We start from the raw sequence: 20975 nt of genomic DNA, 5'->3' as shown, positions 1-20975 counted from the left end.
ACCCTATCACAGCGACAACTAGGACACATCTAGAGAAAGCTGAAGAACTCCCCGAACCTCAACTTCTTGGACCTCCATGTTTGGCCATTGGACATCAAATAGTCTTCTCTATGCTGCAAGGAAGGAGCCGGGTGTACTCTAGGGTTATCTAATCTGGGTCTGTACAAAGCATCTGGGGGAAGGTTTCTGCTGCAGCAAGCCTCCTCCCAGCCAGAAACAAAGCAGCATGACTGCGAATTTACACTAAATCATTTCACTTAATATCTTTGATCTCTTATTGAAAAACTGAGAGACACTCTGATTGGCCACTTTATTAGAAACCCCCATCTAGTAGCACGTTGGACTCGTGGTGTAAATTCTACTAGGTGATGGAATTGTTTGGCAGGAATATCAGCCCCTGCAGACAGGAAGCTTCTTGTAGTTGCCACAGATTAGATGGAGATGCTGACATGGATAGTTTGCCTTCCAGCTGACAGGAAGGGGTCATCGATTTATGCTGCTTGCGCCAAATTCTGACCTCCCATTAGCACGGACCAACAGAAATCAGGATCCATCTGACATGGGAATATTTGTCCGCTGCTCAGGAATACAAGTTTTGCGCTCTTTTGCCCGCTGGAGTCTCGCCTTTCTGTTTCTCTGAGACACAATGGCGCTGGAACTGGAGATTGGATGAATATACACCTGGAAATATACAGAAGACTTGTTTATTTTCTTGTATCCCTTTAAGAAACTAGACTGCTGAAGACCGTCTGGGAACACTTGCACATCGCAGTATCTGTCTCTCTGTTGGGTCCTGGATACAATCCCCACCCAACTGCACTATATTTACAAATTTGCCGTAATTGTCAGGATGGCACAATCAGTGGCAGCAGCAAACCCTTCATGGACTTAACTGGGTTCCTGAGGACTACAACTGAAAGATCAGGGGGGAATGTATGGAGCCCTGCAGCCAGATCAGGTTGTACAGGTAGTCCTGCTCCTCTAGGATGGCACATTCATACGTGCCGAAGGTTTGCCGTGTCTTCCAACACAAGAACATGGAGCAGATATCAGGACACGGCCGTTACACAAAGAGAGCTGAACTGAAGGATATCATCAGGACTGGAGGAAGAGGAGTATCCTACAAAATACCCTCCAGCGGTTACTGACCAAACCGTCCAACACAGACCCCATGCGAGCAGAATGAGTGGCTGACGTCCTGTGGTGGGACTTGGGCTCACAGCCCAGCAGCTCAATTGGCATTCACCGGAGAACACCAGAATAGTCAGATCAGCCACTGGCACCATTGTCATCGCCAGATGACAGAAGGCTCGTAATGAACATGTGACAGACGGTAAAGAGTCTGGAGATGATGGAGATCAGTGAGACCTGATGTTTTCTCCTCGTTCTTTTGAGCAGCACATTTCTGCTATCCTTCCACTGGGCATCCATCACATACGTTGCCTGACATCACAGACGCTGGAACGTTCACGCTGCTTGAGACGCCCCAAACAAAAAGGACTTGGGGCCAACATGGATCTATGTGACCCTATCAGGCTATAACACTCCAGACAGGGGATCCAGAAGACACGAGGCACCTGCTATAGACAAACATGCAAGGCTCAGCTGATGCCAACATTAATATTCCAGTTACCGGGGGGATTCTGCATAGCAACTACAGATATTGTGTTTTTCATACAGATCACACAATGCACCAAACACCGTCAAGGACATCACAGATTCCTCAGTGAGCATTCAACATCCGGCTGTGTGACCCCAGATGCCTTCTAAATGGGAAAAGAGGAGAGAAAAAGTGGGTCACCAGTTACCAATGTCCTTGAATGTAAGCCGGGACCCTAACGATTGGCAAGAGTGAGGCAGATGTCTGAATTCCTAGATGTAGGGCAGATTGTACCAGAAATAGGACAACATTTTCAGCAGGGGTGTAATAGTAATGTTATTGCATGTAGGCAGGGCTTGCAGCTGGGACCCAAGGAGCATAAGTGGCCGATCAGTAATTATGTGATGGGAGCAAATCCCTACACCTCCTTACATTTCAGCTCGCTTTTTAGTCGCATCCTTAGCAATCTAGCAAAGTCCATTAGAGGTTTTACTGTGGACGGGGCTTGTGGACAGAACTCAAGGGCACAGTAGTGGCCTCTCAGGACTTCTGTACAGGGAGCTCCCTCCACCACCCTACATTACCCCCTTGTTTTTAGGTTGCCTTCCTTGGCAAGCCAGCAAAGTCAATGAGGGGGTTTGCTGCTGCACCCCACCTGCCACCAGTTGCTACATCCTGCCGACTATGCCAAAAAAAAAAGAATATTGCTGGTTGGTGGGGCTTGCATCTTGGTCCTGACGGAGTGGCCACTTAGGACTTCTGTGGATGGGAGCAAATCTCTGATAAAACTACAACTCCTAGCATTCCCTAACAGTCAGTAGTGGAAACAAGAGGGGAAAGAGGCTGAGATCGCACCAGCAAACCCTCAGCCACATAAGAGACTATAAGGGCTCTCTCACATGGGGGGCTAGGCGCACAAATATCATGCGCATAAAAAACATTGGCTATTAGACCAATGGTTTCCTATGGGAATGTGTGAATGAACCCTAAAAGGCCACAGAATTTTGCACCCAACTACCCCTTTGCCATTCAATTAATAGAAGCAGGTAGTGATGAAAAGGAGGTATGATGTATCTCATGTGTCACAGAAGCTTCCCAGAATCGTTACACTGCATAAATCAATAAATCCTACACATTGTATCTTGTCTCTATAAGTGGTATGAAAAACCCCCCAATAGACAATGGAGGCTTCGTCGCCTGGTGGGGTGTTGGCTGTCTGTAGCTGCATCAAAAGGTTGGCAAAAGTGAAATAGTGAGCCTTTAGCTGGGTTGGTGGTTATTATAATTGGATGAACGGATTTTTATTATGTCCCCAAAATGGACCTTTATCAGCCCACCTGGATTACAACTCAATGAAGGAACACTAAATGATTACACTTATCTTCTGGTTCTTTAATCTCTTATTGAAAAAACTGAAACACACACCGATCGGCCCCTGTATTAGCCCCCCTCTAGTAGCGTTGGACTCCTTTGGCCTTCTGATCCGCAGCAATAGATTCCACCAGGAGATTATATCATTCTGCAGGAATATCGGCCCCTGCGGACAGGAAGCTTCTTGTAGTTGCTGCTGATTAGATGGCGGTGCTGACATGTTCTGACCAGCTGACAGGAAGGGGTCAGCGATTCATGCTGCTTGTGCCAAATTCTGACTCCCATCAGCACGGAGCAACAGAAATCTGGATCCATCTGACCAGGGGATGTTTTTCTGCTGCTCGGTGTTCCAATTTTTGTGCTCTTTCGCCCGCTGGAGTTTCGCCTTTCTGTTTCTCTTAGACACAATGGCGCTGAAACTGGTCATCTGCTGTTATAGCCCTTCCGTGCTAAGGAACGGCGAATTTTGCATTCGGACACATTAGTTGGAGCTCCGACATTGTAGTCAGCTGCTCCTTACTGTGCAGCACCTGTTGACAATGATGATTCCTGACCTCCTCCTTTGACCCCTTTCGGGGATGAGTTGTTTCCATCCACAGGATCCCCTTCCACTGGATGTTTTTCTTAATCACACCATTCTCAGTATACTCTCTACACTGATGCACAAGAAAACCCCGTTGGCACCCACTGAAAACCCCACTGGTTGGCAGTGACATCCCGGCCCGGCTAGTCCAGCACCGGTGACCCGGCCTCGTTGAAAGTTGCTCAGATTGCTGGATTTTTCCATCTAGTATGAATGGGAAATTGATCCACGGAAAGCTTGGCCCATGATTTTATGCTGCACTCCGGGGTCACCGGGAGAATTTCCGTACAGGGAAGCGCCAATCATTAGGGGTCCGGGGCTCTAATAACGGGCTTTGGGGTTGTAATAAAGGGGTCATTCAGTGAGCATCTCAAGATATCACCCATCTCTTTCCCCTAAACCTCTGTATATCTGTAAGGCATCTGACCACAGCAGAAGCCCTACCCCAGAGCAGCAGGAGGCGCTAACACTAAACTCCACCCATTCTGCAAATCCCTGCCCAACTAGCCATCTGTAAGCTGTAAAGGGAAAGAATCAGGAATAAAAGTCGTGATTTCCCACGTGAGTGCAAGACATTTTAAACGCATTTTTCACGCACATGAAAATCCCATTTAACCCTTTCCAATCCACTGTCTGAAGTCTAAAGACATTATGATTTAAGGCTGTACAGCTTTCAATGATGGAAGATGTCCATTGGGGTTCTCTTATTGAATATCGGCAGCTTCTCTGCTGTCAGAGCCTATCCAACGTGTCACCTCATGCAGTACTGGCTTTAGCCAGCAGATAGCGCTGTTGTATAACAGCAGAAAAAGAATAAGACCCCTAGGAAAACCAGGATACAAATTGGATTGGAAAGGGTTAATTTTAACAGGAAAATTTTAAAAAATTGCCTTGCACTCGCATGAAAATTGCATCTGTCTTCAGTTGCGATGAAACGTTTTTGTGGTCCCATGGAACATAATGGGAGATATCACTGACAAACAGCACATGCAGCGATTTTTTCCATCTTGCAGCATTTTTCCGTCTTGAGAACGGTCGCCCACGTAAATAATGGCTCGTATTTTCGCTTGAATTACGCTCATCTGAATCCGCCCTTACAGTATGAGGCCCCTTCTATGCCGTCGTTCTTCTGCTCGCTGTCGGTAGTTGTGCACCCAATATTTCGCACGCACAGAAAACATGCAGCGCGCTCTATTTGGCTGCACATTTGCCCACCAGACACCCTATAGGATCTATGGGGGAGCGCAATTCCCTGCAAAATTGCGCATAGAACAGCAATTTAGCAGGTTAATCGAAAACACTGGGGACTGAATGGGCTGCACAGCCCTTTAAATCATGGCATGGGTGTGTCCCGCGCCAATGTGAACGGTTCCCAGCCGGGCGTCTTCACACGGGCGTGTGCGCAGCTACACTCGCCACTACGGAAGGCTGTCGCACAGAAATGAGGTAAAAATCTTTGCTTTTAATCTTTCAAACTGTGCGCTATTCTGCGCGAGCTTCAAATAAAAAGCGAGAAGATTGGTCGCCCCGCATGTAGTATTAACGGGCGAGAATACCGCTAATGAAACGCGAAACCATGAAATCAATGCTTTTGTTTCATCCTGTTATCACGTCCGCATAACGGGACTGATTCTCACCCACGTGAAGAAGCTCTAAGGGCTCCTTCAGAGGAGTGTAAGCGGGGAAACACTCGTGATGGCGTGACTTTATGTGCTGTGCAGGCCGCGCCATCGCGCATGTATCGCTGCGTTTTACTGTACGTTCTACGCTGCTGGCACTCGTTCGCATCGGCGTGGGACAAACCCACACTGTGATGGAGAAGGCTGTGCAGCCTAAAGAGTCTCCGCTGATATCATTTCACCCGTATAACTGCAAGTTCATGCGCAATTTCACCGGATCCGGTGCGTTTCTCCACCCCCACTGACTCCTATGGTGCCTTTTTTGCACAAATCCGTACCAAACCAGAGCGTGGCACAAAAACGAAAGTCTGAATGAACCAGTTGAAAGCAATGAGATGTGTCCTCTGTGCGATGCGTGCGCAAAATCTGAGAGTAAGCACTACAGCGCAGATACGCGTGTGATAGTGGGGCCTTCACGGCGCAAAAACTGACGCTATTATGAGCATTCCTGCGCTTAAACCCGTATGAGGCCGCCCTAAAGGCTTATTCAGATGACAGCATGTGCAAAAACGCTCGCCGCAGTGCAATGTATTGGCGCATGAATGAGGCTTTTGCGGTATATTGCACGCGTGTCTGCGCACATTACTGCACTGTTTTCCACCTTTTCATTGGATTAAAAGGCTAATTAGCCGTAGGAAGTCCAGACGTGTTCATTCTCCGCATTTTTTGCAGTGTTTCCCCCCTCCCCTTAGACCTCTCATAGACTTCCCATTAACTTCTATGGGAGCCTTTGCTGTGTAAAACGCACGACACACATACCGCCGTCTGATGGAGCCGTTACTCTTTGTTTCATTCATTCCAACAGATGGAACATCAGCAAAAACTGCCGCCACAGCAGAAATAGTGAAGGCAGCAGCAGGCGGAGGGCAGAGAGTGGCGTACGAGGTGGCACAGATGTGCGGGGGACGCAGGTGCGAGGATGGGATGGAAGCAGCAGGTAGAGAATCCGACTGAAGAATGAGAGGATTCGGATGGTGGCTGGAAACATAGAGGTTGATATCTGGAGGAATGAGCGGGCGCTGTGAGCTGTGTGCCACACATAATGCGTATTCCCTTGCCAGCGCACACATGCCAACCAGTAATGCCACTATCAGCCAACAGCGTAATGCAGGAAACAATGCCAGAAACCCTTGTGGAGTGGAATAAGAGCTGAATCGTTGGAAAACGTAAACTTCAGTAATTTTCTGATATACTTTTACTACCTTTTCAAGATCTTTGCTTGCTGACAGTGAGTGGAAATATTCTCTTTTGCATCCAGAAGTTAAAGGGGTTATACCAGGATTACAAGTTAACCTTTATTCACAGGATATCCACAGAATAGGGGATAACGTGCAGATCGGTGGGGGTCTTACTGCTGAGACCCCTGACAATCTCCAGAATGGGAATCCCGTGACTCTGCCTGTCACTGCGGGGGTAGCCTCTCACCCCATAGTGATGTCACTGTGAAGATAGCACTGGCTGAGCATGCAAGGTCAGCGCTCCATTTATTTTAATGAGTCTGATGGAAATACCAGAACACGTGCCGCGTTCAGGTATTTCAGCAATCCCATTGAAAATGAGTGCAGCATGGTGAGCTTGTGTGACTACACTGCAGGGGGTGCAGTAACTCTGCAGCGAGGAGGATGGGAGTCCTGTTCCTAAGATTGTTGAGAGTCTCACCAGTGAGACCCCCACTGATCAGCAAGTTATCCCCTGTCCTGTGGGTAACTTGTGGACGGGGCATAACGTGTAATCTTGGTACAACCCCTTTAACGTCTGGATGGAAAAGAGAATATTTGTATTCACTGTCAGCAAGCAGAGATTGCAAACTTGTCTCTAATCCAATGCAAAACCTGTAACTTCGCCCCCAACTATAATGCTTTATTCATAGAACTCGCTCCTTATATGGAGAAGAGAGGCCTTATGGGCCCCCTAAGGCTCCTGTGCCCGGGTGCAACCGCACCCCCTGCATCCTCTATAGTTACACAACTGCCTACATTGTTACAAACTTTGTGCTGCTGATGTGTTCCCCTGACAGAGGATTGTCTACACTCCATATGAATGTCTGGCACCATCCTAACCCCCCGACAGCACGCCCGCTGCTTTGGGGTCACACTGGACTCTGACCTCTCCTTTAACCCTGATATCCAATCTCTTGCCCAAACATGCCACATGCACCTCAGACATATTGCTAAAATCCGTCCGTTCCTCACCACGGACACGAAAAAGACACTCGTTGTCGCCCTCATCCACTCCCGACTCGACTACTGCAACTCCCTTCTCATTGGCCTTCCCCGCACCAGGCTCTCTCCTCTTCAATGCGGCAGCTATTCTCCTCTTCCCATCCAGCTGCTTCTCAGAGGCCTCTGCATTATGCCAGTCATCGCATTGGCTGCCCATCCACTGCAGAACTCCATTCAAACTCATCACCCTCACTCACAAAGCTCTGCATGGCACCGTGCCACCGTACATCGCCTCCCCCCTGTCCGTACACCACCCAGCCCGCGTGCTCCGATCCGCTAACACACTCAGACTAAACACCCCTCTAATACGAACCTCACATGCTCGCCTACAGGACTTCACCAGAGCAGCACCCATCCTATGGAACGCTCTACCCCAAGGCATCCAGACAATCCCTGATGCACGAAACTTAAAAATGCACCTCTTCAAAGAAGCATACCAAATCCCCTGATCTCCATCTGACACCCCACCCTCCACCTTACCCCTACAACCCCCCCCCCCCCACTGCACATATGGACTATGATCAATCTACAGCACCCCACACTTTACGTTGCCTACTATGTACATCTCCTTCCCCTGTACCTCCTGCATCACCCTCTCCATGTTGTGTATAGGCTCATCGGAGCAGCCCCCCCCCCCTTATTCCTAATAATCACTACCTGCTATTGTTGTATCGTCTATTTTCCTTTATGTTTTGCGCTGCGGAATAAGCTTATTATTATTATTTATTATGCTTGCGCCAAATTCTGACTCCCATTGGCACGATGCAACAGAAATCTGGATCCATCGGATCAGGAGATGTTTTTCAGCTGCTCAGCGATACAAGTTTTGCGCTCCTCTGTCCGCTGGAGTCTCGCCTTCGTGTTTCACCTGGTTGTCTGCTGTTATAGCGCATCCGTGCTAAAGATTACTGCATTCAGATATGTTAGTTGGAAAACCAGCGTTGTATTCAGCTGTGCAGCGCCTGTTGGTCAGAATGATTCCTGACATCCTCCTCTGACCCCTTTCAGTGATGAGCTGTTTGCATCCACAGGATCTCCTTTCTCTGGATCTCTTCCTCGATCCCACCATTCTCTGTAGAATCTCAAGATCTAATGTGGATCCACGGAGAACTTGTCACGTAATTTTATGCTGCACTTCGGGGATTGATCATTTCCATAGAGGGAAGCCAAAAATATGAGAGAGCCAGGGGCTCTAGTAAAGCTTCCCACCAGCCTGTCTCTCATTGCTGGCCGATTTGGAATGCTTAACTTAATCAATGGGCCAAATTTTTCACAGATTATCCAATGTTGTTGTCCTTTTCCCGCCCCCCCCCCCCCCACCTCCATCCCACACTGCATTCCTCTTACTAGAGCATCCTGCCAAATGTGTTTCCATATGTAGCTGGTAATAAGCAGCAATTTGGTTTTTACGGCTTGCGGTTGACGAGCTGATTAAATGTTACGACTTCTGCCTGATTTCATGCAGTATAATTCTACACATCTCTGGAATCCGGAGCATCGACTGCCGAAATCTGTAGTCAGAGGATACACAGTCTGGTAGATGGGTGTAGACACATACATTGAACGGCCCCTTTATGAGAGACCCCCATCTCCTTTATTGGACTCCTTTGACCTTCAGATCCGCAGCAGTTCATCGTGGCATAGATTACACTCGGTGATGAAATCGTTCTGCAGGAATATCGGCCCCTGCGGACAGGAAGCTTCTTGTAGTTGCTGCAGATTAGATGGAGGCTGTCAGAGCGCAGGCCAGACATCATCATCAGCAGGGGCAGCAGGCAGTCACTTTCATTAAAGTCAAAGGGAGCACCGCGCTTCTCTTCCATTCCCTGATTCCCTGGTCAAGATGTCACATTTTTTGCAACCCCCCCCCCCCCTTCCCCATTGTGTCTGGCAGCCACTTATCTACATCTTTCCATTTAGTTGAAATCCACTTGGTCAATCCTAGTGTGCAAGTACATACACTCTCCTACCAAAAGTATTTGGACCCCCCTATCAGTAGAATGGATCGTGTCGTATTAGCATGTCACATGTCCTAAACCATGTTACATAAAATGCCGACCCTCGGAGGTGTCAGCCATAGTTTGTGATGGGAACTTTACGCTATTGGATATATGGGTTAGCATGAAGCACAATGCATCAGCCCATCTACACTGGAGCAAGGAGCGTCGTCAATGGACAGTTGAGCAATGAAAGCATGTTCAATGGAGAGACAGATCACACAACTCCATCTTCACATCAGGCGCATGTACCCGGGTGTGGAGGAGCCTGGGGAATGCTTTCTGCCTGATTGTGTTGTGCCAACAGTTGGGTACAGCGGAGGTCCCGTTATGGTCTGGGGGTGTTTTACATGGCATGGTCTTAGTCCACTGGTTGTAGTGACAAGAACTATGAACACGATGGTGAATCCTCACATTCTAGACAATAATGTGCTGCTGACAATATGGCAATACTCTGGGAATGGTCGGCCATACTTCCAACACGGCAATGCGCCTTGTTATATATTGAACGCTGTTTTAAATCAGCTCAAGGATATGGATGTTCCACAATTGGACCGGCTGCACAGAGTCCTGACCTGAACTTACTGCACACCTGTGGGACAAACTGGAATGTCGGGTCAGTAAATATGAACAGCGTCCATCTTCTTTGAGAGAGATAACCAGAAATTTGCAGGATGAATGGAGGGAAATACCAACTGAAGTGCATCAGATGTTAGTAGAAAGTATGCCATGGAGGGTATCCAATGTCATTAGGGCTAGAGGAGCTCCACTAAGTATTAACATATGGAAATAATGACTAATTGTGATTCTTGCTCAGGTGTCCAAGATGGTGTGTCTGTCTGTGTGTGTCTGCATGTATGTGTGTGTGTGTCTGTATATCTGTGTCTGTCTGTATGTATGTGTGTGTGTGTCTTTCTGTGTGTGTATGTATGTATGTGTGTGTGTCTCAGTGTGTGTGTGCCTGTGTGTGTGTCTGTATGTGTATATATGTGTGTCTGCCTGTATGTGTGTGTGTGCATGTGTGTGTCTGTATGTATGTGTGTGTGTGTCTGTATGTGTGTCTGTCTGTATGTGTGTGTGTGTGTCTGTATGTATGTGTGTATATGAGTGTCTGTATGTATGTGTGTGTGTCTGTATGTGTGTGTGTGTCTGTATGTGTGTGTGTCTGTTTGTTTGTGTTTCTTTATGTGTGTCTGTATGTGTATATATGTGTGTCTGTCTGTATGTGTGTGTCTGTATGTATGTGTGTGTGTGTGTCTGTATGTGTGTGTCTGTATGTGTGTGTGTGTCTGTATGTATGTGTGTATGTGTGTGTCTGTATGTATGTGTGTGTGTCTGTATGTGTGTGTGTGTCTGTATGTGTGCGTATGTGTGTGTGTGTCTGTTTGTTTGTGTTTCTTTATGTGTGTCTGTATGTGTATATATGTGTGTCTGTCTGTATGTGTGTGTGTGTGTGTTAGCGCCTGTGGGATTCTGTGAATCCCTATTCTCTGTAGAGCACAGCAGAATACATCAGCACTGTATGATAAAACTGCCATCTAACAGCTCCCTCCTACATGCGGAGTCCCCAGCAAGTCAGTAGGGGGTCTCGTCTCCTCGTGGGGTGCTGGGTTCTCAGTTTCGTAGTTGCGAAGGCTACAGTCAGTGTTATATTGCAGCTTTCCATCTCCATGTGACTCGCGGGGATCCAGCGCCAGATGAAATGAGGAATAATCGTCTTATTAAACCAATAACCTCGGGGAACCTAATGTAGAAATGGGAAGGGCGGCTGGGCATCAATAAACATGTGTACAGCAACCCCCCAGTCACACAGAGCAGGGAGTAACTGGGGGCAGACAAGCAAGGTTAACCCTCTCCTTAATTATGTTGCAGTTTAACTTATGCAGTTGGCTACCTGCAGCCCTAATTATGTCACATAACAAACTCAGCTCTGCTTCATCTGTAATCATAATGAAGTGAATTGCACAGTCAAGCCAACTAGTTTCAATCCTCCATGACTCAATCCACGAATTCCAATACAGGTAACATACTCTAACCACCACCCCTATGGAAAAGTGGAGCCCCTCAAGACAGTTGGAGACTCCATAAGCCCCGTTAAAGGGGTATTCTGGATATTTAACCCATTTTAGTACTGATAACTTGAGTAGGTCATTGGTAATAGACTGGTGCACTGCTCTGGATCCACAGCGATCACCTGATCCCTCTAATTACCATAAATTGCTTTAGTTAGGCTATATCATGTTAACAGTAGATGTAGTTCTATAAATAGATATGATGTAGCAGAGCCGAATTTGTCATTTAGGGCTCTGTGCCTTTATTGCATCATGACGCTGATAACTAAGTTGTTTTTCTTGTAATAAGTCAATAACACATTATGATATCCCTGTGAGTTGTGGCAAAGGACAAACTCAGCTCCACTACACCCGTAGAACTGGGATGGCCAGAAACTAATTTTCTCACATCTTGCTGCAAGATAGAATATTGATATTCTGTTGAGAGTGTAGAAGCATGCAATATGGATGCCTGGGGATAAGAGCAGCAATACATTACATTACATTCACCCCACACTATGACTGCATCCATCATAAGGTTACATCTCAAGCCCATTTTCAGGGAACCCCAGAAAGTAGCCATATCATGGAGCACATCCAGCCTTAAACATGCACTAATGATCTTGATATTCTAATGTTACGGACTGCAAGGCGAAAGTATCATCTGTAATCTTGGATAGAACTGCAGGGAAACCTACTGACTATAGTTAGCCTATCACCATTGACTTACTGTACAATGCAGCCTCTAAAGAGTTAAATGACTCTTCTACAGCCCAATACTCCCCTATTATAGTGGCCGATCACAGACCAATTCTCCACAGCGGAGGGGCTGTTCACCAACTATGTTGTGCATTAAAGTCGGCTACTTATCCAGTTCCGTCAATGAAACTTTGTATCTCTATGAACATCCCATTGACAGCACTTAGGGGCTGTCCATGGTGCTGAAGGACAGCAGGGGTATAAAGAACACGTGTCTAATAGCCATATAAGAGAGTTATTATACTGCTTGCCCACCACTGGTATCTTGGACGCTCTGCTGCACTCTACTCTGCCGCACCATGAAAGTCCAGATACTTTTATCCAGAAGTCAGTATCTTTGGTCCCTGGTCTCCTTGTACTGAAGGAACAGCAACATCTTAAAGACATTGCCCTGGACAAGCACCTATAGTAGAGTGCACAATATAGCACAACAGGCTTACTTACTGGTCCTGGGCAAGCTCAAAGATGCTGCTGGCCCTTTAGGACCAGGGACAACTCCCAAGATTTCACAGGGACTGAGGAGACCAGATTTCTAGATATAAGTGATTTTCATGATGTAGTAGTGTCCATGACAACAGCAATGAGCAAACAGCATATCTTACAAGACCGGTCTCTTGTCCTTTTAGACATTGCTCCCCTTTAGCACTATGGACAGCTCCTAAGTGCAGCCTAAGGCTGGGCTCACTGGACCGTATTGTAATACACAGCGTAAAAGTCACAGGGTTTTACCTGCATATTAAATAGCGTATCCCTGCGTATTGCCGCATATTTGTGCATTTTTGCACACATATGCATGTGTATGTACTTCGTATTTTAGTGCGCAAAAACAATCACAAGCAGGGAAGGGAATGATCTCAGAAGTTGCCAAGCCCCATGGAAACCCCCTTCTATCACTCACATTATCGCATGGGCGCCATTGTCTTGTGATTTCCTGTGTTGGTGAGAGTTGTTAGCGGCGCTCTGTCTTCACCAGAAAATGACGCTCTGCTGGCTTGGCTGTTTTTTTTCCACTTCTGCACAGCCACACGCCATACATCAGAAAAATGAGTTTGCCCATCCTAAAAGTAGCCATGGTATGTATATAAGGATCTGCCATATCCCCAGACAACAGCTTGAATGGGTGGGTGGTCCCTAGAGGTTGTCCGGCACCGTCTGCCTACAACTTCCTGGGTTCTTTTTTAACTTCCTTCACATGTCTCCTGTCGCATTCACCATGCATAAAAACGTTGCAAATATCAAAGTAATTGCATATGCATTGTGTTCGGAATGCACCCATAGAGAACAATAAGGCAGCCGTAACACGCAGAAAAATAGAACATGCTGAATTATTTTTTACATACATAACATACACATTTAATATATGCAAGTAAGTGGAACAAGGAAAATTAATGTACTTTTGTTTATGCCATTTTGCACATATTATACATGTGTAAAATGCAACAAAAATATGGTTGCATGAGCCTGGCCTAAAGGACTGGTCATAGAGATCTAAATGGACCATGTGGCAGCATAACTCCTACACTGGTCACTGGTCCTTTAAGACACCGCTGTCCCTTCAGCACCATGGTCAGCTCCTGAGTGCAGCCTAAGGGATGGTCAGAGGTATTTAAATGGACCACATGGCAGCATGACTCTTACAAGACTGAGTCACTGGTCCTTTAAGACACTGCTGTCCTTTCAGCACCATGGTCAGCTCCTGAGTGCAGCCTAAGGGATGGTCAGAGGTATTTAAATGGACCACTTGGCAGCATGACTCTTACAAGACTAGGAGCCTTTTACACTGAACCATTATAGCTCAGAAATCACTGAACTGTGTAAATCTGGAAGATAATCATTCAGTGTAAATATGGCCAACGATCAAACGACGAATAATAATTCATTCACTCGATGTTCATTGTTCCTTTTATGCAGACTTAAAAATCATTGATCGTTTGGCAAGTCATTAAATTTAAAAAGCAATCATTCAGTTGTTGCCATTCGCTGGCACAATCCCCAGAAAGACCAACGATTGAGCGAATAACAAAAAAATGAAAACGATTATCTGCTCATCTAAACTGACAGCATTTTGAAGCAAATGACTGCGTCACCGTTCATTCGTTCCAAGGATTTATCGCTCCGTGTAAAAGGACCCTAATAGACTGATCATAGAGATTAAAATGGACCATATGGCAGCATAACGTATGCAAGACTGGTCTTCTGTCCTTTAAGACATTGCTGTCCCTTTAGCATCATGGACAGCTCCCAAGTGTATCCTAAAGGACTGGTCAAAAACATTTAAATGTGCTACATAACTCTTTCAAGACAAAGTCACTTGTCCTTTAAGAAACTACTGTTCCTTCAGCACCAGGGACAGCTCCTAGGTGCAGCCTAAGGGATGGCTTATAGAGACTTTAAATGGATGACATATCAGCATAAGGCTAGCTGCACACTAGCTGTTAATGCAAGTTGCACCCAGTAGGCTTGGGTGCTACTTCCATCACACAGCACACAGACACCAGTCCGCATGCTATCCGATTTACACATAGGCAGCACATTTGCAGGGATCCGTATGACCCATTTCTCGTCTGTGCAATGGACAGGTATAGGACATGCCATGAGTCTTTTCATGTTGACTATCAAAAAAACATGAATGTGCATGTCCTCATAGGCATATAATGGAGCCGTGTGCTGTCCATGGATTATCACAGATAGCACTTGGCCTAAAATAGGGTAGTGTATGGGGGCCTAAATATCTTACAAAATTAAGTCACTAGTCCTTTAAGACATTGCTGTCTCTTCAGCACCATGCACAGCTCACCAATGCTTGAGTGTATGATATAGTCCATGAGGGCATTTTTGCATGCATGCAATACGCAGTGAATTGAACCCATTGATTTCAATGGGTTCATTCACATCAGCATATATTTTGGCACATTTTGGTTGCGCAGAATGCAGCATGCTCTACTTTTGTGTACATTTGAGCATCAAGGATCCCCATAGAAGTCTTTGTAAGGTACACAAATGCGCACGCAATATGCAAGGAGATGCAAGAAACACTGTATAATTCCACTGGAAAAAGAATACATCTGGATCTTGTTAAACTAATTAGCTATTTAAATTTGGGCATGTTTGTCTGCTGCGTAAGAATGAACATGCCCTGCAGGTGCAAAGCATGCAGTAAAATGCACGTAAGAAAACATAATTCATAGTGCAAATACCCTGCTCTGCAATGTGCAAAATTGCGCATACAGCCATGTGAAGGAGCCATGAGGCTTACAAGACTGTTGTCCCTTCAGAACCATAGACTACTTCTAAGACTGTTCACAGGGACTGAGGAGACCCAATCTCTGGATAACAGTAACTGGACTTCCATGATATAGTAAAGTGTATAAGATGACAGCGGTAGGCGAACAGTATGAATGTCTTATAAGGTATAGCCAAGATGCTGCTGTCGCTTCAGCACCATGACTAGTCCCTAAGTGCACCTAAAGAGACTTTCACAAAGGTGTACATGAACTGGGGTTCTGACTGGTAAGTAAAAACACTTGGACCTTAATTATATAGCAGTGCACGCAATTACATGAAACTCCAATCCCTCTTATCTGCCAGTTGGTTCCCCAGTCCATGCCAATCTCAGTGACAGGTTCTTTACGTTGTACTTAGCTGTCCATGGTGCTGAAAGGACAGCAGAATCTTAAAAGAGCAGTGGGTCAGTCTTATAAGACAGTTATGCTAGTTGCAGATTGCTCTTATCTTCTGACCTCTGCTATATCATGAAAGTCCAGTTACTCTTATCTGCAAATCAATTTTTCTCGGTCCATGTGAACAGTCTTAGCAGAAGTCCCTGGCACTGACAGTAAAGCAGCATCTTATGTAGCTTGCCCAGAACCAGTAATTAAGCCTAATAAGACAGTTTTGCTGCTATTTTGTGTGCTCAAAGGACTTCATCATCTTTGGGAGGGGGCAGCAATGTCTTAAAGGACTATTAACTCAGTCTTGTAATAGATATGCTGCTATGTGGTCAATGCAAGTCTCACTGACTCAGGGGCTAACCACACATCTTTGTCAACATCCATTTTGCGTATGGACTTTGGAAATGTGTATTGCCTGACCGTGGGTCTCCGGACCTGAACTCAGAGCATCTTATGCACATGTGATGCTTCAAATTAGGGTAGAAAGACCCACGGTCAAGGCAGAACACACATCCAAAGTCTGTACATAAAATGCATGCAAAATACAGTACGGTTGGCTCCCAAATCTTGTGTTATGCTGCTAGGTGGTCCATCTCAACCTATATGATCAGTCCTATAGGAGCTGAACAAGGTGCTGAGGGGACAGCAATGTCTTAAAGGACCATTGATTCAGTCTTGTAAGAGTTTACACAAATCTCTGTGACCAGTCCCTTAGGCTGCACTTAGTAGCTGTCCATGATGCCAAAGGTACCTCATCATCTTACATAGCCAACCGAATACAAGTAACTAAGCTTAATAAGACAGTTTTGCTGCTATATTGTGTTATTTAAGGCAGTAATTCTGCTGAAGGGACACCAAACTCTTCAAGGACAAGATACTCAGTCTTGTAAGAGTTATGCTGCTATGTGATCCATGAAAATCTCTATAAGCAGTCCTTTAGGCTGGACTTAGAAACTGCCCATGCTACTGAAGGGGCAGCAGTGTCTTAAATGACAAGTGGCTCAGTCTTATAAGACAGTTAATCTGTTTGCACTTTGCTGTTATCTTGTGACCTCTGCTATATCATGAAAGTCCAGTTACTCTTGTATAGAAATCAATTGTCTTCGGTCCATGTGAACATTCTCAGCAGCAGGCTCTGAAGGGAAAGCATTGTCTTACGTAGCTTGTCCGGGACCAGTAACTAAGCCTAATAAGACAGTTTTGCTGCTGGCTTGTGCTTGCAAAGGAATTCATCATCTTTGCATGGTGCTGAGGGGGCAGCGATGTCTTAAAGCACCCCTGACCGAGTCTGGCAAAAGTTATAATGCTATGTGGTCCATGCAATTCTCTATGAGCAGTCCCTTAGGAGGCACTTAGGAGCTGTCCCTGGTGCTGAAGGGACAGAAGCAGCTTATGTAAAAAGCCCAGGTCAAGTATCTAAGCCCAGTAGGACAGTTTGCTGCTTTATTGTGCACCCTAAGGTATTCATTGTGCTGAAGGGACATTAACGTCTCAAAAGACCATTGACTAAGTCTTATAAGAGTTATGCTGCTATGAGGTCCATGCAAATCTGTGACCAGTCCCTTAGGCTGCACTTATAGCGCTGAAGCCAAGATGTCTTTATCCAATGAACTGTATGAGGATACAGCAAGTGGATTAAAGTCAATATGTGGGTAGGTGATTACAGAATAGAGAGTTCAATTGTCTATATGATCAGTCATATTCTGGCTTGCAGCCCTGAAGAAATGCATTAATCTGCTATCACATCTCCCCATCCCCATCTTTCTAGGCAGCCTGCATTGTCTGCTCAGGCACATTACATTTCAGTGATAACCTGCTCCCTTGTTAAAGGGCATGTAGATCTGATGCCCTCTGGAGCTGTCAATAGAGGAGCTGAATTTTGAATTGGAGTTTCAAGACAGAACTTGCACTCACCTGGAGCTAGAAGAAAACAAGACAACAGTAGAAGAGCTGCGGAAGAACCTCGGAGAGTCATGATGTTGACTGAATGACCAAGGGTTTCCTATGTGGGGGAGCAGATCTTCACACCTGCAGGCGAAAGTCCTGAGTCTTCTCCACTAGAGGACCATCACCTTCTCCAGTCACTAAGTAATGGGACCTTCCTGGAACTGACCGTTTGCTCCATAGGCTGATGTCACCTGAGTCTTCCAGTCTCTTGGAGAATTCTCATTTCACATTTTCCTTCATACAAGTGTCCTCGGAGTTAATGTGGGTGATGATGGGCTGCTGGATGCTCTGTTGAGAGAGCTGTGTCTGGCAGAGAAGGGGCAGTCTGCTTCTGTTAATCTAAGACCTGCCCACCTCGGGCACTGGGCAGGGAGAGGTGTGTAGGGCTCTACGAGGTGCCAGGAGACAGAAATACCAAGAGGCAAGCTTCTCAATCCTCTCTGTGCCCCCTCCTGTGGATGCCGGAGTGCCAGTCCCACACCTTGCATAGGCGTATTATGTATAATTAAAGTGCATCAGGTCTAATCCCATTAGGAATAGACACAGTAATTGCATTAGCCATTTATTAAAGACTATAGGTCCCCCCCAGCGGTGAGGACTCTGGTAACAGACTGACTGTTTTATGATGCAGGACACATTTTATTCCAGCATGCGAACAGACGTGACAGGCAGTGTTAGGGTGTTGCAGGCAGGAGGGAAGCAGTCTATTAGCAAGCACTGAATGCATGGTCAGGGATGAGATGCATCTATGACATCCTCATATGGCTTATTGCAATTAAGTATGACCAAATTAGCATATGTCCAATTATTAAGCCTCACTATCCACAAAGATCAATGCCCATCCTTGTGTGTGCATGCACCTAGTAAAGCTTGCAGCTGGGCAGAAGTGCCCAGGGGATTCAGCCGATAAGACTGATCAGCCCAATAATCCAGGAGGCTCTGGAGATTTGTACAGACAAGCGCTGGAGATTTGATTGTTTCTTTCCCCGGCAGATTATTTCTATACAGGAGTTTGACTTGTAGTTTGTAGATAAGCAGCAGAAAATGTTCTATTACAAGGCAATGGGGTGCCACCCTTGCCCACGGCTGTATTTAATATTTCAGCTAAGCCTAATCCTGGAGAATACAATAGAAGGGACCAAGAAGCGGACCCTTGTTTCTGATCTCATGAAACCCCTTTAATACAGCAGAAGCCATGCTTCAGGGCAAACTGTGGTCTGAGACCTTCTTACGATGACTTGATGACAAAGACAGATTTTGCTCAATGTGTCCCAGTCAGCGCCATGAATCGACTTGCAGCTGCTAGTGAGACCGGCTCCACCACCACCACATGGATGTGCCAACAATTTAGCAATTTGTACGGTCAACATTAAAGTAGTTTTCCAGCATTACACTATTGATCACGTATCCTCAGGATAGCTCTTGAATAGTAGATGAGCAAGGTCCGCTGTTCTGGATCCCAACCAATCAGCTGATTGAATAGGCTGTGGCACTCTAGTGAGTACCGCGGCCTCCTATCAGGCTAGTGATGTCACGTACATCAGTCACATGGCCTGAGAGCAGCTCCATCCCAATCAAGTCATTGGGACTGAGCTGCAATACCAGACATGGCCACTATACAATGTACAGTGCTGTGCCTGGTATGCACTGAAATGACCACGACAATCACCCTGGTGTCACTTCAATCCGCTGATTGGTAGCAATCCTGTGCCACAGACCCCATTGTCCGACCCCACCCCATATCTTCCACTGGCCGCTGTAGGTGGATGGGATTTAGGCCACACGTGGTTTACCACCCTGAAGATACTGATGGAGAAATTTGCAGGATCACTATAATTACAGTTAAAGGGGTTTTCTGACTATATAAATACAATATACTCACCGTGGCCGTGGAGCGCCGTTTCGGCACTTTGTCGACACAACGTCTGACAGGTGGTGTTATCTGGCCAGAAGATCCGGTGATGTCTCCTAAATGTAGAAGGTTTATGGGATGTCACTAATGATGTCCCTATTAAGTCTTCTATTGGCTGCAGCAATCATGTGGTTAAAGAACCCATGTGACCGCTGCAGTGCTTGTAAGCAGTAGTCCAGAGTGCAGCGAGCAGCAGCAGGAGAGCAGTGCAGCAGTGGGAGGGGAGCGTATATTTATTCTTTTACTGCCGATTTCCTCCCCGAACTACCACCAATGTTAGAAAAGTTAGAAAAACCCCTCTCACTTGACCACCGGTGAAAAGTGGTTAAAATCTACTCAAAAACAAAAATCTGCTGTGTGAACATACCCTTAAAGGGGTTGTCCATGGTCCAATTTTTTTTTTCATAGAGCTGACACTTTCCGCTCCCTGCTTGTTTCCTGCTGGTGGCTCTGGGTGTCTGCTATGTTATTTGTTTACAGGCTGCAGTTAGTCTGTGATGACCCATAAACCTGCTGCTGCAGCCAATGACAGAGCTCAGCAATGACCATTGAGCGCTGCCATTGGCTGCAGCAGCTTGTTTGGAGACAGTCCGGCTGACTGCAGCCTGCAATGATGATGTCAGCAGGGAGACCCGAAGATGCCAGCGAGGGACGAGCGGGAAAGTCAGTCACCTAAATATCACCTACTAACCTAATATACTGCATGCGCTGCCATAAGGAACCCAGTATGACCTTTACCTCTTGCCAAAGGGCGTCCCAGGACATCTGCTACAGAACAGTTTGACGGGCGGTCCGCCTCTGCCGGTGGTCTAGGCTTTCTTCCAGCCTCTTCTTCTAAAACTGCCCCATCTCTTGCCGAAGGATGCCTCCAGCTTTTCCCTCTGGAGACGTCATGCGCTCCACCTCCAACGTACCTGAGTGATGGGGCGCATGCGCAGTGTCCTGTTCTCAGGCCAGACTGGCGCCATGCGCATGCACCGTTGTCAATGGGGGTGGAGCTATACCCATTGCATATAACGGGTTCTATTTCCTGTGTCTCACAATGCAAATTGCTGGTGTAATTCCAGCCTTAGCAAAATCGCTTGCGCAAATTGCAGACAATAGAACCCATTGATTTCAATGGGTTCCCTCACAGTCAGCGTTTTTGCGCTATATTTTTGGGTGCGCAAAAATATACATGACA

The 20975-nt window shown here is 46.3% G+C and overlaps 1 protein-coding gene across 1 annotated transcript in view; it reads right to left on the bottom strand.

Annotated features, from left to right (window-relative positions):
• Positions 1-18180, bottom strand: part of CHRNA4 (cholinergic receptor nicotinic alpha 4 subunit) — a 77724-nt gene extending 59544 nt beyond the window's left edge. The window contains exon 1 of the mRNA XM_066586669.1: positions 17848-18180. Within this exon, the coding sequence (XP_066442766.1) occupies positions 17848-17908 (61 nt within the window). The 5' untranslated portion in view covers positions 17909-18180. The remainder of the gene's footprint in view (positions 1-17847) is intronic.
• Positions 18181-20975: the final 2795 nt, after the last annotated feature.

This window comes from Eleutherodactylus coqui, chromosome 13, assembly GCF_035609145.1.
Source record: "Eleutherodactylus coqui strain aEleCoq1 chromosome 13, aEleCoq1.hap1, whole genome shotgun sequence".
Classification (NCBI taxonomy): Eukaryota; Metazoa; Chordata; class Amphibia; order Anura; family Eleutherodactylidae; genus Eleutherodactylus; species Eleutherodactylus coqui.
Note: the sequence above shows the minus strand (reverse complement) of the source record. Positions and strands in the feature narration are given on the sequence as shown.